The sequence below is a fragment of the Ambystoma mexicanum genome, chromosome 6q (assembly GCF_040938575.1).
Source record: "Ambystoma mexicanum isolate Mex_15411 chromosome 6q, UKY_AmexF1_1, whole genome shotgun sequence".
NCBI lineage: Eukaryota > Metazoa > Chordata > Amphibia > Caudata > Ambystomatidae > Ambystoma > Ambystoma mexicanum.
This window is the reverse complement of record NC_090937.1, coordinates 760,622,049-760,648,828: the sequence shown is the minus strand read 5'-3', so window position 1 is coordinate 760,648,828 and position 26,780 is coordinate 760,622,049. Positions and strand designations below refer to the sequence as shown.

The 26,780-nt window shown below is 44.8% G+C and overlaps 1 protein-coding gene across 4 annotated transcripts in view; it reads left to right on the top strand.

The window, feature by feature from the left end:
* Positions 1 to 26,780, top strand: part of FBXW7 (F-box and WD repeat domain containing 7) — a 1,581,903-nt gene that overhangs the window by 805,812 nt on the left and 749,311 nt on the right. For all 4 annotated transcript variants that reach the window (XM_069631275.1, XM_069631278.1, XM_069631277.1 and 1 more), the window contains one exon: positions 5,985 to 6,554. In XM_069631275.1, coding sequence (XP_069487376.1) covers positions 6,054 to 6,554 — 501 coding nt within the window. In that variant the 5' untranslated portion in view covers positions 5,985 to 6,053. The remainder of the gene's footprint in view (positions 1 to 5,984; positions 6,555 to 26,780) is intronic.

Sequence of the window (26,780 nt, the reverse complement as noted above, 5' to 3'; positions counted from 1 at the left end):
AAATGTCCTGATAATGATGGACAACACGGTGGACATGCACTACCTCAACAAAAGAGGAGGCGTAGGGTCACTGCCACTGTGCAGAGAGGCAATGCAGCTCTGGTTTTGGGCAATTCAGGAAGGAATCTCTCTATCGGTAGTCCACCTAGCCGGAGAGAAGAACTTGACAGCGGACGCTCTGAGCAGGCAGAGCACAGTCTCCCACGAGTGGGAGCTCGCTCAGGAAGTCCTTCAAGAGATCTTCGCCTTTTGGGGAACCCCTCAGGTGGATCTGTTCGCCACAAGCACCAACAGGAAGTGCAATCTGTTCTGTTCAAGGGAATTTCCCCCAAGAGGAGCTCTAGGAGACGCGTTCGTAGTGGACTGGGAGTTTCCACTCATTTACGCGTTTCCACCAGTCCCTGTTATTCCTCAAATGATCAGGAGGTGGAGAAGATTCCGGAAAACCATGATCCTAATTGCCCCGGACTGGGCCAGGAGAACGTGGTACCCGGACCTTCTAGATATGTCCATATGCCCTCTAATCCGTCTCCCACTCAAAGAGAATCTTCTCTCGCAGAAGGGAGGTCAGGTTCTCCATCCAGACATCAGAACCCTCAACCTTCACGCTTGGCTTCTGAAAGGGTGAGGTACAAGGATTGGGATCTCCCTGATGATGTCATGGAGGTGTTGCTTTCGGCCAGAAGGCCAGCAACAAAGTCTTTATACCGCTGCCGTTGGAACAAATTTTGCAGCTGGTGTAGAGAAGGGAATATCAACCCTTTTTCATGTGGTACAACCAACAGTGTTATCGTTTCTACTCTACTTGGCAAACTCAGGCCTTCAAGTTGGCACTGTAAAAGGCTATCTCACAGCGCTTTCAATCTTCAAACGCACTGCGGAGGAACCATCGTATTTCAAACTACCTCTAGTGATAACATTTCTCAAAGGATTAACTAATGTTTATCCTCCAAAACCATTCCAAGTTCCCTTATGGGACTTAAATTTAGTCTTAAACTTCCTAATGGGCACTCCATTCGAAACCACTTCACTCTTGTTAACTGAGATTTCTCACGCTTAAAACTGTCCTATTGGTAGCACTAACATCTGCTAGGAGGGTGAGCGAGCTACAAGCTCTCTCCTGTAAACCCCCACATAAACTTTTCCACAAGGACAAAGTTGTCCTACAGGTGAAGCCTAATTTCCTCCCAAAGGTGGTTTCTGAATTTCATATTACTCAGAAAATGACCTTACCTTCGTTCTACCCACCTCCTCATCCGGGGAAAGAGGAAGAAAGGCTACATAGGCTGGACCCAAGGCGAGCTCTAAGCTTTTACATCAGCAGAATGGCTAGGATCAGGCAAGCAGATCAACTGTTTGTAGGATACTCAGGTCACAAGTTGGGATTACCCATAACAAAACAAACCATTTCCAGGTGGATTATTTTGGCCATTCTGGAATGTTACAAACTGGCAGGGAAAGAGCCACCCCAAAATCTTAGGGCTCATTCAACCAGGGGTATCGCAGCCTCTTCGGCCCTCCAAAGAGGGCTACCGGTCAGAGACATATGTGCGGCTGCCACATGGTCGTCCGCACATACTTTCACAACATTTTACAACCTGGATTACTCCACTAGTCAAGAGACAAGATTTGGAAAAGCCGTATTACATTCGGTCCATCCCTAAAGGGATACATGACATTCTTACTCCCACCTCCAATTACATGCCACTGCTATGGGAGTCTATCAAAGATAAGGAATACGTCGGAGGACACAACCCTTCGAAGAACAAGTTACTTCTTACCTTTTAACGTTCTTTAAACGGGATGTTCCTCTGACGTATTCCTTATCGCCCCTCCCATCCATCCCCGCAGTAATACTTCCCTTGTGGTTGCAGCTTACGTTCCTTCAAGGTCAATAACCAATTCAGGCATGACTCTTCTTATGCTACAAAACGGAACTGAGCAACGGACGCAGCGCGTGGCTATTTATGGGCATGGTGACGTCGACGCCGATACGGTGGCTGTCGAGGGACATCGACTCGGTGGACGTCGACGCGCAGCGCCCTCTACAGAAAACATTTCCGAGGCCAGCAAGCTGGAAACGTATTATCAAAGATAAGGAATAAGTGGGAGGAGCATCCCGTCGAAAGAACGTTACAAGGTAAGAAGTAACTTGTTCTTCTTTTGAGTGTATTTAAAGCTTTACAATGCAGTAGTAAAACCCTGTCATGTTTTTTAGACACACACACACACATATATATATATATATATATAGGTGTTTTCCGACTTGTATACTTACCTTGATGAAGGAAGAAATCGGGTTTCTTTGGAATTATTCTCCCTTTGCATAACATGTTTCTAAAGGATTTTATTTAAAGATTGTCATATGGGATCTTGCGATATATGCAGATGCTTTCCAAACCACGCCTACGAAACGGTATTATATTCATTAAAGTCAAACATTCACAAATAATGACACCTTGCTGTACTGCAAGAACTGAGCAACAACGTGGCGAAATTGCAGACTGGGCTGAAATGACAGCTTATTTATTTAACCAAGGTGTGTGATCCTGTGCAACTCACAGGATCTCATAGTGCCTTACTGTAAACATTCCCAGTCCCTAAAGTATTTCAAAATTGACAAACCCTAAAAGGGATACAGTTGTCATGGTACACTCTATAAGAAAACTCTCAACCCTAGCATAACAAACGATAGTGATACTACTGACCATTGATCTGTTGCAAAAGGTATTTGTTTCTTTGCTCACTCATGGCAACATCCCTCGAAAACCACAACCCTCTTTTTATCTGTGCAAGAAATATCCTCAGGAGAAGGAAGTCGTTCTGCTGACGTTAGTTTATTTAGAATGGTGGTAGGGCTAGTTAGATTAGTTTTGGACAGCGGACGTAATCCGTTGGACATTCACGGATGACTGACAAGCACCCTAGTTACAGATGTAGGTAGGGAACATCCCATAGCGATAGGAAAAGATGGGACTTATTTTTATTTCTTTAATAAAACATTTGGAACATGTCCTCAGAGTGTCGGCGTCCTCCTTTTGACCCTCCACACCACTCATTGACTGCTCATGGCCATGTTAATCCGTAAGGCCATCCCCACCCAGTTCCTATCCCTCCCGTCCAGAACACCTCCTCATGGGAACTCTTTGCTCTCACTTTACTCAAGCCATACCATCAAACTTTGCACTCAAAGTGCCTGCCAGTGTTTTTCAAAACCGTCTTCTCTGAGTTAATGACTTAATTGGAGGGTTCTATGTCATAATTTCGTGTTTGGTAGGTTTCCTAAGAAAAATATAATTTTTTTCCAGCTGATTTTAGGTGGCCTACACAAAGTGAAAAAATGACATTCCCTCGCTCCCTCCCACCCTGCCGTGATTTATTCAAAATTGAGGGTTTCACCCCCCAAATCCTCTTCCCTCTGCCCCTTGGACACCTGCCTCCCCTCCCAAGACTCCCCCAACCCAAATGACACGCACATACAACACCCCACCAAAGTCCTTGATGCAGCCAGGGCTTTCCTCACTCAAAACAACTGTCTCACCATCGCCAGGGCTGTGATTGGTTCTAAGGTAGACTACTGCAATGTCCTCTTTACAGGCACGTCCACCAGCAATATCAGAAAACTGCAAACAATTCAAAATAATGCCTTGAGAGCAGCACTAAACATCCCTAATGAGAACACATCTCACAGCCAGAAGGGAAGCTTATTGGCTACCAGGGGTGTTGCTAGGTCTGGAAACGATCCAGGGCTACACTAATGTCGGGATTGTAGGGTCTTGGGGCTAGCTGGCCTATTGGTTGCAGACCATGAGATTCTATCCGGGGCTACAACCAAAAGACCTGGGGCTACAGCCCCCCTAACCTCCCCCCTCCCCAGCAGCACCACTGTTGGCTACCCGTAAAGGAACAGATCCACTTCAAAACTTTGTCCATTGCACAAAAGTGCCTCACTAGTACAGCACCTCCTTACCTCATACTAATAAACGCTCACTCCACCAGACCTACCAGGACCCCCTATGCAGACAGACTGCTCGTGCCCAAAGTGAGAAGATGCAGAGCAGGAGGATCTAGCTTCCCCTGCTGGGCGGCCAAACTTTGAAATTGCCTCCCCCCTTCCTTAAGGGTGGAGAAATCCTACTGGGTCTTCCGCAAGGCCCTAAAAATACAGCTCTTCTCGTAACTCCCACCCACCCTTTACCACCTAAACAACCCGACCCCCTTCACCCTGCCAACTACCCACTCCATCTCATGGTTTGCCCCTTACAACTTGGACGTATGTAACTCTTTCACAATGCAACCTCTTGTAACCTCTTTGACGGATGTAACTCCTCTCTTTGCAACCTCTTGTAATCCTGCTCCCCCACTTCTTCCCGACTGTCTGACCAACAATGCTTCCCACTTCTGTATTTGATCTTTATGTGCAACAGTGCTTCAATGCCTCCAGGTTGTATGTGCGCTTTATTTTAAAATAAATAAATACACACAAGCACACACTTAACCGGTGTCCCTCGACGGCGCTTCCGGGTCCTGGCGTTGCTGTCAGTCCCTGCGCGCACTCGTGTGCGTAAGGGGCGTGAACGTTTTTTCCCAAAAATGTTTATTTTATTTATAAATGTCTTTTGATTAAATACCAGTTGGAGTTGTAAACCTGCTACTGCTGTAATAAAAATGTATTACCAGGTCTGCCTTCAGCCACTCGATTTATAAGCACTCAGCGTGTACTTCACTGAAGTCCTATTAAAAACAGTAATCCGCAAAGCCAACAGTTTTGGCTTTTGTAGAAGTATTAAGCCTTTACCAGCCACTGCTATTCGATGCCCAGGTACTCGCACCTGCTACCATCAATGGCCAGTTAATACCACTCCACCTCTGCCTAGAAAGTGCCTTTCCCATGCTTGTACAAAGGCCGAAACTGTTGGCATTGCAAATGCTCTTTTCAAACGGTATTGATCTGTGTCCTGCATGTTTAATACAGCTGTATATGGTGGCTGCTGTTGTTAAAATGTGTCCTTTACCTATGCTAGAACAAAAATACCCCGTTGTGGACTGGTGCTGTTGCACTTCAAATGGCACTTAATTATTCTGATTCCATCGAGGGCGTTAGAGGGCTTGAATGCCTTACCCATGCTTACTTTGATTGCTGGCGGGCCTGTGATCCGACAACATATGGGTATGACCAGAGATTCATGGATCCCTTAATGTCTTTGGTTTCTGGAAGGGCTTACGTGTGTGCCCCCCGAGCCCTGATATCCCCTAGGATAGGCGTGCTTGGGTCTCGAAGTATTTAAAGCTTCTCTGACTGGATGAGATAACTTGCGGCTGAGGTGGGAAGCACTTTACTCCTGTTAACTGTTTTCTTATTTGACACCAAGAGTAGTTGGAAATGTTGAACGGGAGGCCACAGTGGCGCGAAAGCCAGCTCGGCTCATTTGGGACGAGGATGATTCAGGCGCAACTGCTGACGTTAAGCAGCTGTTTGCTGAAATCGTCCTCGCGTGAAATGGGCACATAATCTTTTCGTAAATATATTATTTAAAAAAATGGTCACTGCACTCAGTGGCATCCGGACACGAATAGCTGGTGTTCAAGGCTCGGCACTTGGCCACAAAACCAAAGGAACTTATACTACAAAAGCACAACTTGTATGCTTATCGGAGGGAAGGACATTAAATATTAAATGCCTCTTAATGATTATTGACAATTTCTTTGGTTGAACCAGCAATGTCTTGTATTACTGCTAAACTTGAGAGTCAGACGTTTACAAATACCTCACATTCCAGCAGTTTCCATTATTTTACATCTCCATGTATAGTTTATTTTTCAGTGCCAATATGTATGCAGTTAAGTGTAAATGAATGTTGCTGACTTTGCCACAAGGCTATTTATTTTGTGTCCAATAGCCCTTTAAAGGGGCAGAGTTAAGGAAGTAGAGCTGAAAAGGCTGATGGTTACGTTGCGTTAACGTTGTGTTTTCATTTCCACAGAATGTGAAGACCTTTGCCTCTTCCGACAGCATAGCCAAGGTTCAAGAAGTGGCAAGCTGGCTTTTGGAAATGAATCACGACTTGCTCTCTGTGGGCAGCAAGAGGCGTCGAACTGGGGGCTCGGTCAGGGGTAATGCGTCGTCCAACCAAGTGGATGAGGAGCAGATGAATAGAGTGCTGGAAGAGGAAGAGCAGCAGCACAGGCACCAGGAAGGGGCGCACGTTGCTAGGAATGGAGACCGTGTTAGCCCACTGCACCATGAGAGGCCCGACCCACCGCAAGAGCGCGTGGAAGAGAATAACAACCACTTCATCTCGGTGGATGACGACGGGCCAACAGGTAATCGAGAAGACGAGGGAGAACATGCTTGTGGTGAGGAGGAGGAGGATGAGGAGGAGGAGGAGGAGGAAGAGGAGGAGGAAATGGACCAAGACAGTGATAACTTTGAACGTTCTGAGGACAGTGGCAGGGAGGATTCACACACAAATGGCGACTGTCTCTCGAACTCTAAAACCACCATGAGCTTACCCATTCACCAGCAACCACCCATTTCCTACACAAAAACAAAGGTGGGTCAACTTTATAATCCTATAACAATGTTAGGTCAGCACTCGTGTGTATGTGAACGCACCTCTGAAGATAGCCGGTGGAGCAACAACCTGGTAAGATTCGAGTTATACACAAGTAGCCATTAATGAGAAGTACGTTACAATGCCTTAAAGTGACGGAAAAGGTGATCAGCTGTCCTTGCTATTGTGGTATGTATGTCCTTATGCCCTTACATTTTTCAGATAACAGAGATTAAGCAGCAATGCACCATTCGTGTTTAAACCATCTAATATCCATTCAAGAAAGACATCACATAAGGCTCTCCTTGACAGGCCATTGCCCACCAAGATGACGACTACTTCATTGTAGATTAGGCTCCCCCTTTCTGTGCACAAAACCCTCTTTGTTTTATTGTTCCGCTAACATCTGTGATTTACCACCAATGCCTGGTCACTAGCCTAGGGCCTAGTCAAATATAAAATGTTTGTGGTAAACTTGAAATAAAATCCAGGCTGGATTCATATTCGGGATGCTGGTGGAGGGTGTCATTGTCGAGGTAATCCTGTCTGAGCATGATTCTTCCTTCCCCTTGCTGTTGACTAAATTAATCGGGTAGATCTAAGAGTTAGCACCCTAAAGTAGTTAATGGATGTTATTTGAACACAGACTGAGCGTTAATGAGAAGGCAACTCGCCTTGCGGTTGCTTTCTGTCTGATCTGGGGGATGCTGCTCTTGGGCATCTAGTATGTATTGGAGTTCATCTCTGTAGTTTTCTTCCTAGCGTGACTAGCTCGCATGAACTATTTTGTTATGAATGTTATTTTATTGAGTTGCAGTGAATTATACCTAGCTCCTAGCTTAAAGAACCTAATGTTCACGTCTTCCCTTCTCTTCGCATCCCCCATGACCTCCCCAGGAATACTTCTATACACGTCCAACTCCTGTCAGCTGGCTTGGCAAACCTAGTGCTTTCTCCTGATAAAGGGCTTGTTTCTAACAAACAAATCTGGTGAAAGCCTCAACACTACTAGGGCCTGCCTGAACACCTCTCAAGTCCATCACGCAACCACTCTCCATCTAACTACATGAAGTAACATGCTTCATCGGTTCTAGATATTGCCAACACAATGAAACTGTGCTCCAAACCAAGCTTGACTCTCTTGAATGCTACTATCATGCTTACTAATAACTCACTACATTTGAGAAACGCACATCCCTACTTCGGCAGCCATATCCCCTCCCACTCATCCAATAGTTTTTCATCTCTGATATTGGTCTTTCTGTTCTCTGCTTACTTTCCTATCGCCTCCTTCCCAAACCTCCACTTCTTTTCCACAGACTAAGGTCTGGCGATACTGTGGCAAATATGCCACCTTTCAGAAAATGCCAGGCACTGTAAGACCTCTACGGTGGTGATGGGTGCAGTATAAATGTTGGATAACATCCATTACAAGCTCAACAGAGTGAATACATTCCAGACATACCCCAAACACCTCTTTCCAGCTATCGCTCCATTCAGCCCTGTGTCCTATAGAATACCATAGCGTCCCACGATAAATTCGGTCTAAATGTACGCATAGCTCCTCCAGCTTTTTCTCATGCCTTCTTGAGCATTTTATCTGTCCCCCACCCTCATCCCAACTGGCTACCTGACTATACTCCTCCCTACCACTTTGCATGTTCTATCATACGCCTCCTTTGTCTCTGACAGGCCAAGCGCTTCAACGCCATAACCTGTGGCAGGAGGTGCTATACAAATGCAAGATAACATAACTAGCCCAGAGAAGTTTATTAACGTTTCCAGAGAGCTGTTTGTCACGTTTCAAATTTCCATTTAACTGCATCTTGCTTTAGAGATGTGAGGATTTATTTGAAAATTGCATGTTTTTTTGCAAAGTATCTGGCGCTCTCTAGTGGTCACGTATCTTTTAAACAGCAAAATGTGCGATCACACGTATTCAAATTAAAATTATGCCCTATTAAGAAGGATGGCAAATGAACAAACAGATTGCAGATATGTTGAGTATTGTTAATTTGTTTATGCAGTCCCAAACAGGTTAAATAAGAATTGTACAGTTTGCTTCAGGAACGTGTTTCCACACATTTGCTGGAGCAACTTATTCCAATAGTTCTTACAGACCCGTGCTTGCGTTCGAGGGCTTCCGTTTTTTTCAGTAACCTCTCCCCATATTACTTTATGTAATGACTCACACAAGCCTCTTTAATATGATGATAGGTGTGACATGTTTATTCTCGTTGTTTTCTTTGTGCATTTTCTTCTCATTCTCGTGTCAGGCGCATTGAAATTCTAAAGCTCAGATCGTTCTTAACCTTTACTTTTCTCTGCACCACCCCAATCATTCTTCAACGAACAGGCCAGCGTGTTGTGATCTTACAGCCCGAGAAACTTTATTTAGGAGGGTCACACAGTATACACTTCGTTTTCCCCAGTCTGACAGTTGGTAAGTAACTTTGCTCTGCAACGTCACTAAATATCTAAAGCTGGGCTTTAATGGAGTTCTATTCTTCTTTCTGTTCTGCTGAAGAGGTCCAGGCAGATAGAACGTACAGGATAAACATTGTCTTGCAATATAAGCCATTCAAAGGGTGCTTGGTGGTCTAATGCAGGGCTCTGCAACAGCTGGCTCTCTACATGTTTGGAACAGAAACTCCCATCACCCCTAGGCAACATAGTCAATTGTGAGTAATCATGGGTAGTCCAGAGCATCTGGGGAGCTTCAAGTTTCAGTTCCTTGGTCTAATATATCCGATCAGAACGAACCCTGGCTATCCTGCCCACAAATGGCAGCTTGGACATTGACACCACTCTTGAGTAAGGGGACGTGTGATAATAACTACTAATAGTTTTTCTGTAATATCCTCTTATTTCAACCACCTCATCCTTTGGTTGCTAAAATTAACACACCACGTATTTATTTACTGTCATGCGTGCATGTCTTAAGTTTGTCCATGCAAGTCTTGTATACATCTCATCTATACAGCATTCGTTTTGAAAGTCTAAATAAATAAATGAAAGTAAAAAATACAAAAGACTAAGTGATGTGGTTCAGGAATAATGTATATGTTTGTCTGTAATTGCCAAGGAACATTGTGCTACAAACAAAACCGTTACAAGAGGTCAAACGGTGTGCAACGCTGTCGCATTTCTGGGTACTTTAAAATAGTGGTGGATGACGTAATTAAAGATCCATGTAAGCAGGTGGTGGCGAGGGATGTTTCTGGGAAAATTAAGTGGGGCAGTATAGACAGAAGTTTCATATGTAAAGTGAATAATCCGTTAACAGTACAGGCCCGGCTCCAGGAATGTTCATCTGGGTGGGCAGGTTTGTGATCAGGGGGGCCCAATTCCCATTGTGTGTGAGTGTATGAGTACCCTAAACAAAGTGTTGGCATTAATGCAGATCGCCCAGATCTGTGATCCAGAAAAAATCTTCCCCGATCTGGACAAAAATACATTTGCACCGCTCTATTAAAAACAGTACATAGCAAAAGAGAAACAAGGAAAATAGTGTTGCAACATCAATCTACCTATCTTCCCTTGCCATCTGCTCGCCCCTTTCTATTAAAGCCACTTCTTCAGTTTTCCTTCACCTTTCACTCCAGTCACCTTCAATCAGCTCCCTCTGGCCACCATTCCCATTTACCTCCACTCCCACCTAACCCAAAACCACCCACCATGTCTTTCTTGGCCTGACTGGGGCGAATCAAGGGTGATGCTTCCTCCTCCTCTGCGAGGACTGAGCAGCGAGGCCCCCAGTCTTTGTTCCACCTCAAACTGTGGACACTCAACAATGCCACCCTGAACACTCTGGCTACTCCCAGCAGGCCATGAAGGAGGTGATTGTCGTCCCGCCATCTTGTTGTAAAAGACAGCCCCCCAACCCCTCCAGAATACCGAACCAAGGAATAGGGCATCTTCTTTCTTACAAAATGACATTTCGAAGCACATTTCTTTTTTGTTGCATTTTTGAAGATCATTTTAATTGAGTTGAGTGCACGAGGGAGTGCTACTATGCAGGAGAGAGAGCCAGGGTTGAGGGGGATTGGGATCAGGAGGTAGACAGTGCAGGTCGAGGGGTTTCCAGCTTCCTGATATCGCTCCTGGTGGGGCTTTGCAGGGAGGAGAGGCCCTTGCTCCCCTGCCATGCCCCTGTACCTCATTGTCTGGTACATACTGTTTACATACTGGTTTTAAAATATGTAATTGTCCATGATGGCTTTTTGTTTGAGGTTTACTTTGATATGCTATTGAATTTCTCAATTTCGTTCAATACGTGGCCTGATATTTTCTAAGAAAGCTGTGTGTGTTCTTGGCAGGTCCTGACACATGTGCTGCCCATCTATTAAAACACGGTTGAGGCTTTTTTGAAATAGCGTAAACTGTGAACTGAATCACTTCTAGAGGCACCTAATTTTGGCACGTAAGGGACAGTGTGATTGAAAGATTTGCCCAGGAACACACTTTGGTTAATCAGTAAAGCCAGAATCTGAGACAGGCTTGAAATATAGATACTTGACTATGCATACTCTAAGCTCATGTTAGTACAAATATGTGGTCAAGTTTGGTTTTGAATACCTAAAATAATACTGAATTTTATACAATTACTTAAAAAAGTCACATGATAAACCAGCCTGACCATGTCATCCCTGTACAAACATGTTGATGAAAAAGAGTAAGGGAGTCATTTTGTTTTGAATTGCACCACTCCTGTTTTACAATTGTTTGGAGGTCTTTCGCAAAAAACTGCATTGTTTCCACCAAGTACTGGTAAAGTAAAGCATTAAACACTGGTAAATATCGCCTTTGATCTTCACTTTTCCACTATGTGTCTGGAAAAGTGTAAATTCCTCCCACAATTCATGATTATGGGACCACAATGGTTTCTTTTGGAATCTTCCTGCTTTTACCAGTGGGTAAAAGTCAGGCGGATTCCATAGGAATCCATTGGCTTTGCACCAACATAAAAATACATGCTGGTGGAATACAAAATCGGATTCGGCAGGGGATCCTGCAAGAGCAGGCAGACTTGTCAAGTATGATCTGCTCTCCAACTTTGCCTGCCACATCAGACAAAATCCTGCAGTACATAAAAAGTGGTGATAAATGTTTTAATGCCACATTTTCCACTCTGCTTGATTTGGAATATGACCCCCCTGTGATTGTAGCTTCATTTTCCCCATCCTGAATGGAAGCCTACAAGCTCCAGCATAGAAATTAATGAGAATTTAAAAGAAATCTAATAAGACACAAGTGACCAACAGTCACACATTATATAATTTTAAGCAAAAGGTGCCACAGCAATGGTCGTTGCCAGTTACCATTTTGCATCTCTGATCAATTACTGTTGTAAATAATCTGCTGCTGAGACACATTCAAACGATAAGACCTCACTGGGAGGGCCTGTGTATCTCTGGTTGTTTGTGTTTGGGGGGAGAGAGACGGAGCAGGGGCACGGGGCATGGGCATGTGTCCCTTTTCCAAATGTTAAATCCACCCCTGATTGCACTCTTTAGGACATATTTAAATACTGTTTTTTAATTTTAAAAGCTGTACACCTTTTATACTTTGCCCACAGCATTAAAGAAAATGTCCTTCTCTTTTGTTATTTTCCAGGTGTTCATGAGTAATCTTCAGAGAGGCAAATGTTTATTGGGGTTGGGGGGTTGGGGAGGTTGTAACACTCCTCCCAACCCACTGCCCTCCCCATTATTGGTGGGGTCCCACAGCAAATCATTTCCATTTCCGGCACTGCCTAAACATGCATCACCCAGGATTTACATCATACTTTCCAAACAAGACCCACAAAACACATGATGTATTCTGTTTGCATGCAAACTCTTAAGTTATTCGTATCTGTGATCACTGCGACCCTCACAATTGCGACGGCCAAAAATGCTGACCTTTTATTTTTATTTATTTTTTTTAAAACCACTTTACACCATATATATATACACGTGGGGAAGACCCCCCGCAGCCCTCTCCCTTATTAATATAATATCCTATACCCCCCCACATATATATGTGGTGGAAGGGGGTCTACAAAAAAGAAAAGTCAGCATTTTCGGCCGTCGTAATTGTGAGGGCGACATTTTTGGCCATTACCAGTTATTCAAACACTATGAGGTTATCAATTCAGTACTTACCAGTTAGAATCATGAAAGGTTCTGCCAGAGAAGACTAGGCTTTCACACAGACAAAAATGCATTCTATTTAGGTTCGAACCCCACTGGCAAGTTCGCATGAGAAGTTGTTCTGAAAGCAAGTGTATACTTGCCATCCTAGCCATGTCATTTTCATGTAGGGCATTGTTGGAGCAAACCGGTGAGGTGCAGCTGTATTCCCTAGGCATAGCAAACAAGGCAGCCACACCTGGCCATATAGACTTTCACTTAGGGAGACAAACTGAAATCAACACGCATTGGCAAAGCCAACAGCTTCAGCTTTCGATTAGACATAGATAGGCATTTGCCAGGCACTGTACCATAAAGGTGCCACCTGGCCATTAGATGGTAACAGCTGGGAAACTGTCCGAGTACCTGGGCATATGATGTCATTGCCTGGCAAATGTCTGTGTAATAACTATACAAAAGCCCACACTGCTGGCTTTGCGATTGCTTGTTTTAGACAGGACTCCAGTTCAAGGAACAGAGGCATTGACACAGATATTTCTAATAAAATCAACTACTTTAGTCACACCAGGAGCTCAATAAAACACAATTAAGTAATTAAACATTCAAAAGAATGCTTAGACATAAAACTGGCAGGTCCTATTCAACACAGAGCTTGGTGATACTTTGTGATAGAGCTTGCTCAAAGAGTTCCCAAAGGGTACATTTTGGCGTTGAGGGGGCAGGTAGTTGGTAGTAATGCCATAGGCATTCACATAATTATTTCTAGTCATTGGGTGGGTAAATGACCAAGCGTGCCCATCGGATGTGTGTTTCTCCACACGTCCTGTCTCCATCCATCTGTGTTCCACTACAAGAGTTCTGGCTTACACTTAGTAGACAAAACTAAAAAAGGATGGATGTAAGTCTCTGAATCAATCATAACCACCGCCATTGCTCTGGTCAGCCTTCCATACCATTGTCTGCAAATCAGCCTTCGCCCTGCCACTAATGTGAGCGGCCCTCCCCAAATTGTTAGACTGCTAGAACACAATACCTAAAATGCCTGTGGTTGCTTGTGTTCCAGTGCAAAAAAAAAAATAAAGAGGGTACACAGCCAAGCAATAAAGACTAAACTGCACCTTTCTTTTGGTGGCAGAGCCAAGAGTCATTTGGTAATGGCTTGTCCCCCTCTGTAATGGTTCTGACATACTAATGAATTATGGCGCGGAATGTTGTGCAGAGCAATGATAGTGGTAATGTTTAATTGAAATCCTCGTATCTATCCCTTTTTGATTTTACTCCTCTCCCCTCCAGAATTGCTTTTGTGTTACTGCCAACCTTATGTTTTCACTTACAGGTCGTTAGTGTAATTTGTAAGAGCCCCCAGTCGGTTAATGCACCTTCTGCAGAAATCTGTGTGCAAACACCATCATGTGTCATTTGTTTGCTATAGTTAATCATTTTATTAAGCATGATGTATGTGAAAAAATGCTATATTCCCACAAGAAATAAACATACTTTAGATTACAGAAACTAACTTTGTGATTTTAGGTTTGAGAAAATAGTTGTAGGCAGCCTGCTTGAGTAAGTGTGCTTGAGTAACTGTGTTACCTCACTTAGATGTGTGAATGGCCCTTTATTTCCCTGGTCGTTTGTGCTTTCAGAGCTGTGAGGCATAGATCATTGTCCAGGGCAAGCAAACAAATCCTGGCTGGGCCTTCTGCAGTGCAGCTTCTCAGAATGCCAATCTCTCGGAGGTTCTAGCTGCATGTTTAGAGTGAAAAGCCCCCCCTCCCCCCACACTCCTACTCCCCCACTCCCTTGGGTCCCACATTCAAGGCCTCCTTTCTAGAGCGGGCCAGGGAGTGGGCTTGGGAGGTCCTGGCCCCCAGGCACCCCTGCTGGAGCCGGGCCTGAAACAGTAGTAGCTGCAGGTGGCAGTTAAGGATGATCTAGGTTGTTGCTTGGGTGCTCCTTCAATAAAAACAGTTATAGGCAGTGACATCCATTCACCAAAATGCCAGTGGTTGCAGAAGTGACATCACATGCAACAGTACAAGAGATCCCAAATAGCAACACCACATGACCGGGAACCTGACTGCATCACAGGAAGTGATATCGTGTGATCATTGATTGTGATATGATTAATGTAAAGTAAATAATTAGCGCAAGATGAATACAATTAGTTTCTAAAGCAGTTGGAATACTTTTACAATTGTCTTGGCCATTTAAAGTCCTACGTGCTAGTTCTCGGCATTGTATGTAAGGCAAAGCTCCACATGCCCAACTGCTGCCACCAAATTCACTGCCAAATACTCTGGTATTGTTTTATGCTACTAAATGTCCAATATGCCTGGCATAGTCACCATATGGAAGGTACAGCATGGCATGTCCAGGTACGACCATCCTATGCCAAGTTGTTCCCCAAATGCTCCTGTGTTCCCATCTCATATTATGCTACGATGCTTTTGTACTGCTGGTAAAATAGCTCAGCGGGTTGAGTGCTCGCTGCTGCAATCTGACCATGATCTGCAGGTCGCAGGTTCGAATCCCGGCAAGGCCAACTCAGCCTTTCATCCTTTCGAGATCGATAAATGAGTACCAATTTTGGTTGGGTGATATTTTATGTAAATATGTGCTATGTAAAGCGCTTTGGATTAAGGCGCTATATAAATAACACATCATTATCATTACTGTGCCGAATTACCATTCTAGTAGTTTCAGAGCGCTGAATCCTTGTCCAAAGTGTATTGTTCCCCAGGCCTTAATGAGTTGGGTGAAGTAAGATGGCGGGGCAATGGAAAAGGAGTTTGCAGACGCAGGGAGGGGGTATGCAAGGCTAAATGCTTGTATCAGTATGGATTTGTGTTTGCCCATAATATGTGATCTATCCGCTAAAATTTGCAGTTATTCAAGTCAGTTTTGGGGTATTAAATGATGGAGGGTAGTGTTGGGTGCGCGAGGGTCTCAAAAGCATCCTTGGGCAACCCTAGTAGATCTGTAGGCTTAAAATATGGTAATGGGAATTCCGGAGTAATAATTCTGGAGCTGCCAATGTACTAATCTGTCGAATTGTCCTGTGGCTTGCCACTTCAACATGCCGAGTGGAGGTGTATGAAGGCATTCAATGAAACAGAGAAGGTGCATACTGTTATTATGTTGCTTCACTGTGTACCTCCAAAAGGGTCTTGAGTTGCGTCAAAGCACTGAAGGTGATTGAAAGGAAGCCCGAATAAGGGAACAGAAATGCATCCATATCAAAGGTCTAATGTCGGAGGTGTTTTGTATGTTATGTTTCTTTTTTAAACTGTGCCAGTGAGCACCGGAATGCCTTAACAGCACATAGGTTTTGTGTTCTATGGTACGGAACCTAGAAGCACAAGGCAATACACTTGCCCCACAATCACGCCTCACTTTGCATCTGCTGCATGTTCCCCATGTCCTAGCAGCCAGAAGCACAGTATACTTTTTTTGTCGAGTAAAGGTTGTTCAACTAAAAGTACAAATACCACAGAATCACAGTGAAGCTGCTGTATATTCCCTATGGAAATTGTGGTACGTCAAACAGAGGAGGCAGACTCTGAGGCATAATTCAACACTATTTTATTTAAGAAAATAAACATAACCTGCTCTAGTCCCTACATCTAAGATGAGTTCCCCATGCTATGAAATAACACAAACATACTTGTCAGGAAAAATAAAATAAGTACTTCGTCCAACACCTAAGTTAACCTAACTCTGTGATACTCAATGGAAAAGAAGATTAAAGAATACTACGCTATGGCTTAGTAAAGGGTTACTACACCCCGGGAAGTATTGGTGGCTGGTTTCTGGTTTCTGACCATCAACCCCAGAATACGAAAATATCTCTTGAGTCACAAAAATCAAAGAATGTCTCAAATAACAAAATGTCTCTCAAATGTCCTGTGGTGTTAAAAAAAAAAACAATGTCCTCACCCAGCCATCATATTTTATCCCCCCTCCAGGGATATGCAGAATTACATTGGGAGTCTTGATACCCCCAGGTCTAAGAGTGTTCGTTCCTGGATTCTCTTGGCCACTCACCCCTGGTGTTCCCAGATAGATACTGAGTTTCCTTGATCCAGTACTCTTTCTTCACGTTCTCTTGGTTTTGTACTCTTCTTAGCTCCAGGTAGCCTCGGAGTGTTTCCGGCCTGGTTTGCTGTTTCGTTTTGGTCACTACGTACTGTTATGGTCTTGGTTTGTCCCTTGCGGGATATGGTCTCGTCTACCCTTCTGCTGTTGCTTCCCTCTGCTGGTTATGCCCTGCTGAGTGTTTGCTTTTTTCCAAAGATTAGAAGTATAAAGCAACAATTAATTTGCATATTCACATATATAATACAATTTAGCATTCATAAAAGTTGTCTAAAACCAATAAAAAATTAAGCCCGCTTAAAGCGTATAAGACCAACTCATCTAGTATCATCACTTCTTCCCATGATTGCATGTCCTTCTCTTTCTTGTTTTAGTGCCGCTTCCTGGTTCCCTTGTCCCCTCCCTCCTCCTTCCACCCTGTGACACCGGTTAGGGCAGCAACCCATACTCTGTGCGCCTTTTTATTACTATTGCCTATTAAAGCATGGCTCAATTTACTTTGCTGGGAATGCCGTAGTGAGTGTTCGCTTTCTTTGTGCTCCTGCACGAGCTACCTAATTAATTTCTGTTGCCTGCGGCTTGTTTCAGTGCCGCTTCCTGGTTCCCTCCTCCCTCGACTCCTGATTGGGCTTGCACCCCTACCTAAGTGATCTCTCTAGGGCAGCCCCACTGCCAGTTGCAGCGCTCTGCAGCGAAGGAACCAGAGGCAAAGGACAGCTCTCACAGAAGCAGTTCCAGATGGTGTCTGCTGGTGTCAGCCAGGGAATCAAGAAGCCTGCAGTCGTCTACCTGCTGTGACTGACCAGGTAGGTTCAGTGCGGTCAGAGGGCGCATCAATCACTGCTCTCCACTAAACTGACCCTCCGCCCTCCAATTACCCTCATTACTCTTATCGCACTTCCCTTAAGCATCTCATTGAACTGTATTGTTTTAACCATCTCTTGCATCTCGCCAGGAAAGTCACTTTTGTGCATTTCTGTTGTTAAAATGAGGCCCTTTTTCCTCCTTTTAGGAAAGTCGAATCTGGGTGTTTTGCAGATCGTTGTCCCCCCCCTTTCTTCCATCCACACTGTCCCAGTGTTCCCCAATGGTGCATTGCCTGCTTGCTTTCTGTGTTCCTCTTCCTATGCAAACCCACCCCGTCTGATGCTTCCTGTGGTCGCGGCTGTGGGCAGTGCTTCTCACTCTCCCTTCTTGCCTCTTCGCACCCCCTCTGGTGCTCACTATCTCCCCCATCTTCTCAAACTGGTACTCTATCTGCTATCCTATCCCTCTCACCATGTCTGGAAGGAAAAAGTTAAAGATGGATATCCTGGTCTCCAACCCGGGCCTCCCTATTGCTGATGCCCACATCAGTGCTTCCTCCAGATAGACTCTCACAACATCCTCTTTGTCGTTCCCTCTCCAGACATATGGACCCCTCACATGGTCTCTGTTCTCTCTCCTTTCTCCTCCTCTCCTATTATTGGTTTCACCCGTTGGGAGGTCCTTGTGGCCCCCTTCCATTCCTCCAAGACCATCACCAATGTCTTTCTAAATGGTACAGTCATGGTCTAGGGCCCTCAGCCCATTCTCCTCCTTGATAAATGTCTCCCATGTCTCATCAATGTCCTCCCTTCTCCTGCCCCCCCTTCTAACAGTTCTCTGACCCCTCTGCCGCCTCCTGCATCCTACGCTACCTCTCTGGCACACCCTATGCCACCTCCGTCCACTGCCTCTGCCCACTCTCAGGACTCTCTACTGCCTCCGCTGGGCATACCTCACTACTGTACCCCACCCGAGATGTGGCAACCTGCCCCACATAGCTACTCTTAAATCTCGCTCTGCTGTCAAACATTCCTCTGACATCTGCCACCTCCTCGAAAAAAACCTGGATGTCCCTGCTCTCACGGAGACATACATGGTTCATGGCCAGCTCTGTCATGAGTTTTGACACTATCCTCCCTGAGGGATTGAAGATCCTCTCTAAGCTCAGAACCAACCAGCCCGGAGATGGAGTGGCCCTGATCTTTCCGGAGTCTGTCCCTGCTTCTGTCATTCCTATGCAGGCCTACTTCTCCTTTGAATGCCTAGTCTGCAGTCTCTCTCTCTCTCTCTCTCTCTCTCTCTCTCTCTCTCTCTCTCTCTCTCTCTCTCTCTCTCTCTCTCTCTCTCTCTGTCTCTCTGTCTCTCTGTCTCTCTCTCTCTCTCTCCTGGCCTCTCTGACTGTGGCCACCTGGCCAGGGCACCCTGCTTCCTCTCTGAATGGGCAGACCTCTCTTCTTCTCTCCTTGCCTCGACCTCTCAACTCCTCCTCCTTGGAGACTTCAGCACCCATCTGAATGCTTCCAATCCCTCATATGCGATATTCTGCTACCTATGCAACTCTCAACCCCTTTTCATTCTTCCCTTTGGTCCAACAATCTCTGCTGGACACACTGGATGTTCTCATCTCCTCAGACATTCCCCCTCTCTAACCTCCTCACCACTCATTTCTTTTGATCTGACTACTTTCTGCTCTCCTCTCACCTGAAACTTCTTGCCTCTCAAGCAAAGCCTACCCGAGCACTGTCACCATCCTTCTCGGTCATTCGGGCCATGAAACAATAGTTGGTGGAAGCCTTTGCCTCTACTTTCTCTGTTCCTCCTACTCCTGTGGCTGACTCACACCCTGACACAGCCCACTCTAACCTGCATCTTTCTGTCTCCAGCACACTGGACATTCTTGCCCCTGTCATGAGAATCAGTCTGAAGCCTACCTCCAAGTGTAACTCTTGGTACCACTGCAACCTCGCCGCCCTGAAATACAAATGTAGAGTGGCTTAGAGGAAGTGGAAGGCTTTGGGCGCATCCCATGACAAACTGGCCTGCCCCCTACTCCAAAGGCCATACTTCTCCAAGAAGAGGGTCCATATCCAAGCCTGTGGCTCTGCGGCGTCTTTGAACACATCCAAACTCTTTAAAAATCTGCAAGGAGCTGGCCAATCCTACTGCATTCTCGACCTCTCCTATTCCTTCATGTCCCTCTGTACGGCCCTGGCCTCTCATGTCACTACTAAAACTCAGGGCATCCTGTCCACACTTTCCTTTTCATCTCCCTCTACCTCTCTGACCCCTTTTGGTCACCTCTCCCTCTCCTCTTGGATTTTTCTCCTTTGTTCCGACAACACCTGACAATGTCTCTAGACAAGTCTGATCTATGAAAGTGTCCTCCAAACAGGTGCTCCCCTGCTCTTCCAGAACCATCAAGGACCACATTGCTACCATTACTCCAGCCTTTATCGATTTTGTGCAATCACCCTTTCGCCACTGGAGCTTTTCCCTCTCTCCTCAAGCACTCCCTTGTGCACCCCTCTTAAAAAAGGCTGTCTGCTGATCCTGCATGTCTGGCAAAACTATTGCTGATTTCTGTCACTCCTTTCCTGGGCAAACTCCTGGAAAGCTGGCTATCTCCCAGCTGACCCTCCACACCGACTATGTTGGCTGTCTCCATGACCATCAGTCTGGCTTCATAGCAGCCAGATGCACGAAAACCGCTATCCTGAACACCTGTGAATATCTGCTGGGAAAAAAAGAGGCATGTATTGCTACCTGCCAACCCTTAGTGCACTCCCAAGGGAATATAATCCCAAAAAGTATCAATGTTGCAGGCTCGTGAGCTCTAGTGGAACATCTCACTGCTTGCGGTTCTAAATTTAGCTGAGAGTATCGATTTCTTTTTTCTAGGTTTTATAAGTTAGTTGGGTAAATAAGGTGGATAGGTGTGTAATCGCTGTTTAACAGTTTGATTGCCAAGCAGTTATGTCTTCCTATTTCAATTCATTTCACAAAGTTTCACGATGTGTATATTGATTCTTTGATGTAAGACAATACAACTTTAAGAAAAGTAAAAAGACCCCCCATGGGTTGTTTTAATCAAAAGATATATAGGATTTTTCTTTCAAAATCTATAATTTGTACAATTTACGAAACCTTATTCCTAGATACACTCTAAACCATAAGGTTCTTTTTTGTATACATGAATTCACAAAATCCTTTTTGGGTAACAACAAAGAATGAAATCAAACAATTTTCCTGGTTAAAGTCACCAAACCAAAATAGTATCAAGTTTTGTAAATATGTTGCCAACGCGTTTCGGACTTTTCTGACAGTCCATCTTCAGGGCTAATGATACTACTTCTTCCAATAATACATATGTTCTTGGATTCAATTCCTACGGTAAAAACATAGATAGTATTTCACTATGTGTTTCAACACTTTTTCAAAAATAGAAAACTTAACAGCAAAAGATTCTGACTTGAAATGTTACATTTCAGACAATATAAAACGTTTCTCTTAACGCACCTTCTTCTAATGCCACTGGCACCTTGCTTCCTGGTTCTTGGAAAACCTCTTGTTGATAGGTATAGCTGCACCTAATCTGCTCTGTATAAGGGCGCTCCTACTTCATGGAATTTTTCTTCTAAACAAGTTTCTAAAGAAAACAACAGAAAGAAAATAGTGGTGTGCTTAGTGTGTTAATCACTAGAGTGTGTTTATAAGTTTACTGGGTAAACCGCTAAGTTTGAGGAGGTAAAAACCGGAGATTCCCTCTCCCCCATGCAATAGGTCTGGCTTTATCAAACAACCCAGATAGGTAGTCTGGCTGTAGCATGCTAGTCAGACTAAATTCAGTCTGGCCTCTTGAAACCTCCACAAAATGTATGTGGTGTAATGGTTCATAGTCCAAAATTCTGCCCGTTAAGTACGCATTGATTGCTATAGGTCTGACTGTATCATGCAACCCAGAGGAGTAGTCTGTCTGTAAGCTACTAGTCAGACTAAATCTCCACAAAATTTATGTAGAGTAGTGGTTCCTAATCCAAAATTCTGCCCGTTAAGTTCGTCTTGAACCTATCTCTCACCTTAGCTCACGGCATGGGTGTGTCTTCGGAAGGTCCACGGGGCATCGATCGCGGTTCTCCGGTCCCTAGCGTGTTTCCTAGTTACTGTTTTATGTGTTAAGGGAATCGGTGCGCATGCCCGCGAGCGGGCTGGGCCGCTTATTACTAGCGCATGCGCATAGTGGTGATCTGTTCCCATAGTGTGTACATTAGCGCGTGAGCAGACTAGACCGCTACATAACCGCGCAGGCGTACATGTGGGAACTGACTAGGGTCTCGTCGGGCATGTGCGGGTGTGTAGTGTGAAACCAATGCTGCGTCAACGTTCTACGTGTCCCATCGCAGCACGGTTCTGAGACACTATACCCTCGCGCATGCGTGTGTACATTTCTAACGTTCCTCAGGAGAGGACTGCTCCGTATATTTGGGTGCTGACCAATGTCACGTGAAGTTACATGTCGTATCTAATTAAAGTAAGAAGGTATAATATGTTGATGGATCCTGTTAACTTGAGACTATTAATGTTACAAAAAGTCCTAATAGGGAAATGTTAGTGGTACAGCATGAATAGATGGGGAGTAGCGCAGATCACTGATCTGCTTGGGTCCCCTTGTGCTCCATGCTGTGGCTAAAAGATGGCGTTTGGTATTAGTAGTTCTACTAAAAAAATGAGAGATTCTATTCAAAGTGGCATAATCAGTTCAAAATAGTGTTGCCTACTGTAGTACATGGTTTTATACGGATTTTACTAAAGTGAAAGTCCACCAGCTTTAGCTCCTGCATCTTTGCTACAAGAAAGATCTATTGTTTAGCACCTAATGAGTTGATCCCTGCCAATTCGATGGCTCACATTCTAAAGTGGCAACCTGTGTGCCACAGTTTCATATTTTGTTACCTCTAACCAAGGATAGTTCATTTCAATTCGAATCAAAGCATTTTTAGACATATGCATCAGTTTTTTCACCATATGATTCCAGGCTAATAGTACATTCGTATTTATAGTGAGGTTGCCACATCCAATGTCAGGTGCTAAGTACTGGTATGGTTGAAAGAAACACCATTTGTACATTTTTCTTGTATTAAGTCAAATTCCGCTTTTCCATATGGTCCAACATCCCTGAATGCAAGATGTTTTGAACATGTGCTTTGGACAATTGGTTTTACGTAAACAGGTGTTAAAAAAGCAGGTGTCGGAAGATAGGATAAAGTATGTTCAACACAAGAGACATTTGCATATTTCCTAGTATAACCCAAGTTTTGCATGTACATAAATTTAAACATAACACATCAAATCGAACTCTACGTTCATGCCTCTGGGGCTAAGTCAGTCAAGGGTGTCAATCCATATTATCTCCCTCTGATGGAGAGTCCTTAAAATGTCTCCGCCTCTCGGGCCAAGTTTTACATGGTCAAGTATTACACATTTCATTTGAGCTACCGAATGTCTAGCTTGTAAGAAATGTATTGCAACGGGAGATTTTTGACTTTTAGTTCTGATATTGGATTTGTGCCCTGACCATCTGATTTTAAATTTTCTGGTGGTCATGCCTACATAAAATAGGCCACAGGGACACTTGAGTCCATAAATGACATTTGATGCATCGCATGTGCATGAGTGTTTCAAAGGAATAGGTTTTCCTGTGTGTGGGTGGCTGATGGTATTGCCTTTTAGTATGTTGCCGCAATGCTGGCAATTGTGGCAAGGGACAGTGCCCTTGAATGTTGTTTTCTCGGTTCCCATGGTGGTTAAGTCTGCTCTAACCAGGCTGTTACGTAAGGATTTGTTGTTCCTGTAGGCGAACGTGGGAACCTCTGGAAAAAGTTGTAGCAGTTTCGGATCCATTTGCAGCAAGTGCCAGTGTTTCTGGAAAATTCTTTTGATCCTCTTGCTCTGGGTGGAATATGTCGTGACATATACTAGTTTCTGTTGGTCTTGGTTGGTTTTGGGAGTAAGTAGGGTATCCCTTTGAATCAAGTTTACTTTGTCTTGAATTTCAGAAATTAAGTTTCTGTCATATCCTCTTTCAATAAACTTTGTTTGTAAAGTTGAAGATTGTCTGGTAAATTCTGACATTTCCGAGATGTTTCGCCTGTATCGTAAAAATTGGCTCAACGGTACGCTATCCAGCGTTCTTTGGGGATAAAAAACTTGTCGCTAGTAATAAGCTGTTCCTGTCCGTCTCCTTTGTGAAGATCCGTGTTTCTAGTTTTCCCTCTTTTGCGTAAATTTCAACGTCCAGGAAATGTATTCTGGAAACACTGGTAACTGATGTAAACTTAATTCTGGGGTTCATCAGGTTCATCATGGTAAAAAATGGTTCCAACTCGTCCACTGGACCTGTCCAGATTCCGAAAATGTCGTCAATGTAACGTGTGTAGAGTGAGAGATGTCGGGACCACCTTGGGGGGGTTAAGATGTTTTCATATTCTAGGTAGAACATGAATATATTGGCGTAGCATGGTGCCATGGCTGCTCCCATGCTAATTCCTGATACCTGTAAAAAATAGCGTTCTCCAAATTTAAAAAAATTGTTCATAAGGACCAATTTCAATAAAGTCAATATAAAGACTCGGTCTGCCTTACAATCTGCTGTTCTTAGGAGTATCCACTCCACCGCCTCTAGACCAATTTCGTGGGTGATATTCGTGTAGAGGGATGTAACATCCATGGTGAAGAGGATGTCACGGCCTTCCGTAAATTCCACATCTCGTAATTTCTGTAAAAAATGTTGTATCCTTTAGATACGTTTCTGTGTTCTGAATCAATGGTTGCAGTATCCGATCCAAATACTGAGCTAGGGGTTCCAGAATGCTGTTTGTAGCTGCAATGATTGGTCGACCTGGTGGTTTCAATAGTCTTTTGTGAATTTTGGGCAGTATATATAGCACTGGCATAATCGGATGTTTGTTGTTAAGGAACTTATGTGTTTTCTCCAAAATCTTGCCCATAGCTTCAGCTTCCTCGAGAGTTTCTTCTATTAGTGTCATGATCTGGTTGGTAGGATCGGAGTTTATTTCAATATAGGTTCCTGTGTCTGCTAGTTGTCTCTCGATTTCCTCCAGGTAGTCGCTCTTGTCCATTAAGACCAGTGCGCCTCCCTTGTCGGCAGGTTTAAAGATTATCGTCTGGTTGTCCAGTAGGTTTTTAAGGGTCTGTTTTTCCCATTTCGAGAAGTTCCCATAGCCACTGTTTTTGTATTCAAGTTTTTTGAGGTCTTGGAGTATTATTTTCTCAAAAGTAGAAAGAACATGGTTCTGTACTTGGGGATAAAAATTGCTTTTTGGGTTGAGCTCAAGGAACTCTGATGTCTCGTTAGGGTTTTCTTGATCTTCTTCGAGGTCATCAAAAAATATCTCTAGCCTCGATTCCAGGTCTTCCTCTGTCCTCGTCCTCCTTGACCTTTCCTCTGCCTTCAACACGGTCAATCACACCACCCTGATCAACCGACTCAGTGTAAACCTGGGCATCACGGATCAGGCCCTGGTATGGCTGAGCTCCTTCCTCTTGGACCGTCCCTCCCAGTTCCAAATTGTGTCCTTTCTCTCCACCACCTCTCTCTCCACATGTGCTGTTCCCCAGGGCTCTATCCTCGCACCTTGGCTCTTCAATGTCTATCTCGCCGACCTGATCTCCACCTTCTCTTATAACTTTGCGTTATGCGGATGACACTCGGCTCTCTTTCAGGCATCCTTCAGCCTCCTATCCTCCAAAGCTCATTCCTGATTGTCTATCAGCGATTTAGGTTTGGTGTGCCTCCAATGATCTTGGCCTTCATGCAAGTAAGACAGAGATCCTTCTCATTGGGACCCCTGCTCCTGATTTCCCTCTCTCTCTGGCCACCCTCCTTGGCCTGTTACCCTTGGCGTCATCTTCGACTCCTCTCTCTCTTCTTCTCTCCTCACATTTCGGACCTTGCCAAAAAGGGCCACTTCCAGCTGCTCCTCCTCAGAGGTATTCTACCTATTTTGGCTTTCCCCCACACGCTCACTGTCTGCAGAGCCCTGGGTTTTTACAGGCTGGACTAATGCAACAGCCTCTCTCTCAACCTGCCTACCTCTACTTTTCGCCCCCTGCAACTAATCCAGAACACAACTGCAAGACTTATCCTTGGCCTCAAGCCCAGCGATCTTATCTTTCCAGCCCTGAAATCTCTCCACTGGCTCCCGGTGGCTGCAAGGATCAAGTTCAAGACCCTCTGCATTGTCCACAAGCATTGTAACATGTATCGTAAGGCTTGCTGGGGCCGGGCCCGCACTACATCCAACTCTCTTCTAAAATACTTTCCTTCCAGAGCCCTTCGCTCAGCTAACTCCAACTCTGAGGGTCAGGCGTTTCTCCAGGCAGAGAGTGGGGCGTAGATCTCTCTCCTCTGGAATGGTCTCCATGCCCCTCTCAAACTTGAGCCAGACCACCTAAGGTTCCGGAAGCAGCTCAAGACCCTCCTTTTCTCCCCTGCTTTCTCTCTCTCGCTCTTTGCTAACCTGTCTGCTGCGCCGACTGGTTGTTTGCTCCCCTCAGAGTCTCACTGGGTGTACCAGGCTCCTCCACAACCAGTCTTCCTTTGCACTGCCTCTTTCCCTTCCATGCACTTAGGGACTGTAACTGTAACCCCTACAGCTCCTCCTTCCTCCTGCACTTACCTAGAGCCGCGCTTACCTGCCCTGGCTGCACTTATTCATAGCCCTGCTGACCTGTTCGCACCCCCCTTCCTCTCCCTTGCACTTCCCCCCTCTCCCTCCCCTTGCACTTCCCTTCACACTTGCTCGATCTGAATGAGACCAAGCCTAGTAAGATCGTTTGTCTTGTGCTCCTTATGTCTTCCCTCCCTTATGGCGCCTAGAAACACTTGTGTAAAGGCCCGTTATATATATATCACCCAGTCCCTGATACACTTAGGGTTTGTGGGATGCAGTCTTCACTAGACCATTGGTTTCTGCTGTTTTGGTTGCCTCGTCTCGAGATATGCTCTCGGTAGGCCCCTCTCAGGCTATAGGATTTTCTGCCCCTTTATTTACTCGCTCTGTCACCCCATCTTTGGGTATGCTTTTGGCCGGCCCTTCTTAGACTATGGGCTCTGTTGGCCCCTTCGTTCATTCTGCTTTGTTCACCTCTTCCTGGGGTATGCTTTTGGTAG